Consider the following 2,500-nt stretch of genomic DNA (forward strand, 5'->3'; position numbering starts at 1 on the left):
AGAACACACACAGGACTGTATGTGGAGGCTGTGAATAACATTAATAATGCTGCAGTAAAGTTAGTCTTCAATCTCTTCCACAGACTGATTGCTTTGGTTTTTAAGACCTCAATTTATCATAGAAAGTGACAGCAGGTATCAAGTTAGTTTTTTCCTGTTTATTATAATTTTTGTGTGGCTTTTAAAGTGCCAGTAATCTTTGGTTTGCATTTTTAAATTAATAATAATAATAATAATAATAATAATAATAATAATAATAATGTGCATGTTTATCATAGAGAGTCACAGCAGGTATCTAGTTACTTTTTTCCAGTTTTTTTTTTTTTTTTTTTTTTGTGGCTTTTAAAGTGCCAGTAATCTTTGGTTTGCATTTTAATAATAATAATAATAATAATAATAATAAACTTAATTTTTATATAGCACCTTTAAAATTAGAATCTCATGGCACTTTACAGATATATAAAATGTGCAGCGGTAAAAGGTAAATACAAGTGTAAATGCAAAAAAATGCAATATTAAAAATAATTTTTAAAAAAATAAATAATAATAATACTAGGTCTAAAAAGATGTTATAAGTCACTAAAGACCACAGTTTGTACAAAACATCACAGTTTTAAATAAAAGTAGTTTTTGTATTTCGGGTGAACTATCCCTTTAAGAATAAATTTGCTCAACTAGAGCAACCTGCTTTAGCACAGGCAGAAAACAGAACAGAGGCCAGAGCGAGACTCAACACGCTTCATTACTTCATGACAATGATGCCTCTCTTGGTTGCCGCATCCACATCCACGTTGTCGACTCCTGTTCCGGCTCGGCCGATGATCTTCAAGCTACTGCCAGCATTGATGACATCAGCGGTAACTTTGGTCGCTGATCGGACTATTAAACCATCATAATTCTTGGGGGAAAAGATTTAGGAAGTGTTATTATGTTTATCCCAAAATTTTAACACAATAGCAGAATAACAACAGTAAAAGTGAAACATGCACTTAGCACTAGGCCTGTCATAATAATCAATATATTGACTTATTGTGCAAAAACATGGACATGACCTCAATCAATTGTAATGACGCAGTATATATCGTACATCATGTTTAGATAAAAATGTATATCTTAAACATTTTATGTAAATGTGCAGCTTATGTCATCTCTTCTAATCTCCACCGGAGGTCCAAGTGAGTTCAGAGAAACCTTTTTTTTTTTTTTCAAACAATGCTTACTAATAGGTGAGGAAAAGGTGATTTTTCAAATTTGCCTGAAAACGTTTTAGGAGGTGTCCAAATGAGCTCTGTTTTAAATCTGCATTCCACTTCCAGAAAATTGACGATATAAAGAATAACTAAAATTTTTACAAGAACATTTAAATGGCGTTTTTGTCCCTTTAATGTGTGCCTGACAACAATCATGTCGTCAATCCCAGTTGTAAGAGCAACAAACAACAGCTTGACATCTAGTTGAACATTTGGAAAAGCTGAAACATCTGCTGAGCTGCATCCCAATCATCACAAATACTGCAGAAGACCTACTGGAATCCGCAGAGACCCAAGATTCTCACAGAAGTCAGTCAAGTTTGGAGAAGGAAAAATCATGGTTTGTGGTTACATTCAGTATGTAGGTGTGCGATGCAAAGTGGATGGCAACATCAATAGCCTGAGGTATCCCTTTCCCATACTTCAGCCTCCACATCAAAGTTCCTGAAAACAAAGGTCAAGGTGCTGCAGGATTGGCCAGCCCAGTCACCAGGTACGAACATTATTGAGCATGTCTAGGGTAAGATGGAGGAGGCATTGAAGATGAATCCAAAGAATCTTGATGAACTCTGGGAGTCCTGCAAGAACACTTTCTTGGCCATTCCAGATGACTTTATTAATAAGTGATTTGAGTCAGTGCAGAGATGTATGGATGCAGTCCTCCAAGCTCATGAGAGTCAGACACAATATTCATTCTGTTTCCACTGCATGACTTTATATTCTATACTGGACATTATTTCTGTTAAGTGGCGAGACTTTTGTCTAAGCAAAGTCAGACCTTACTGTCCTAATTAAATAATTAAAAATCAAGTCATGATCATATTTTATTTGGCGACAAGACTTTTGTCAGGTAGTGTATAATATATAAAAGCAGGTATAAACCTTAAAATGACAGTAATATCACTTATCGCAATAATTTCGACAGCATCACGCAACAAATATTACTTATCATGACAGGCATACAAGCATACTGTCCATGCTTTCGTAACTAAAAATCTATAGTGTGTATATAAAAACAAATTGCATGCATGCATCAAAAATGCAACATCCCATTCTCGTGTCTGCATCAAATACACATTTCAAGAGTGACGTTACATACAAAAAAAGCAAATTAAATGCAAGTAAAGTGTCTACTTTATTAGATTTATACTATTTTTGAAAACTTTTGTTGACAGACAAGTAAAAAAATAGTTGCTCAAAGTATAGTGGCATTTAAAAATCATAATTAATTAGTATTAAGATGCCAAAAC

The 2,500-nt window shown here is 34.0% G+C and overlaps 1 protein-coding gene across 2 annotated transcripts in view; it reads right to left on the reverse strand.

The window, feature by feature from the left end:
• phgdh (phosphoglycerate dehydrogenase) overlaps nucleotides 1-2,500 on the reverse strand; it is a 722,740-nt gene that overhangs the window by 717,170 nt on the left and 3,070 nt on the right. For both annotated transcript variants that reach the window (XR_015498723.1, NM_199577.2), the window contains 1 exon segment: nucleotides 747-898. Coding sequence is in view for 1 of the 2 variants with exons in the window: in NM_199577.2 (NP_955871.2) it covers nucleotides 747-898 (152 nt within the window). In the remaining variant the exon portion in view is untranslated.

Source organism: Danio rerio, chromosome 9 (assembly GCF_052040795.2).
Source record: "Danio rerio strain M-AB ecotype USA chromosome 9, GRCz13ab, whole genome shotgun sequence".
NCBI classification, from domain to species: domain Eukaryota; kingdom Metazoa; phylum Chordata; class Actinopteri; order Cypriniformes; family Danionidae; genus Danio; species Danio rerio.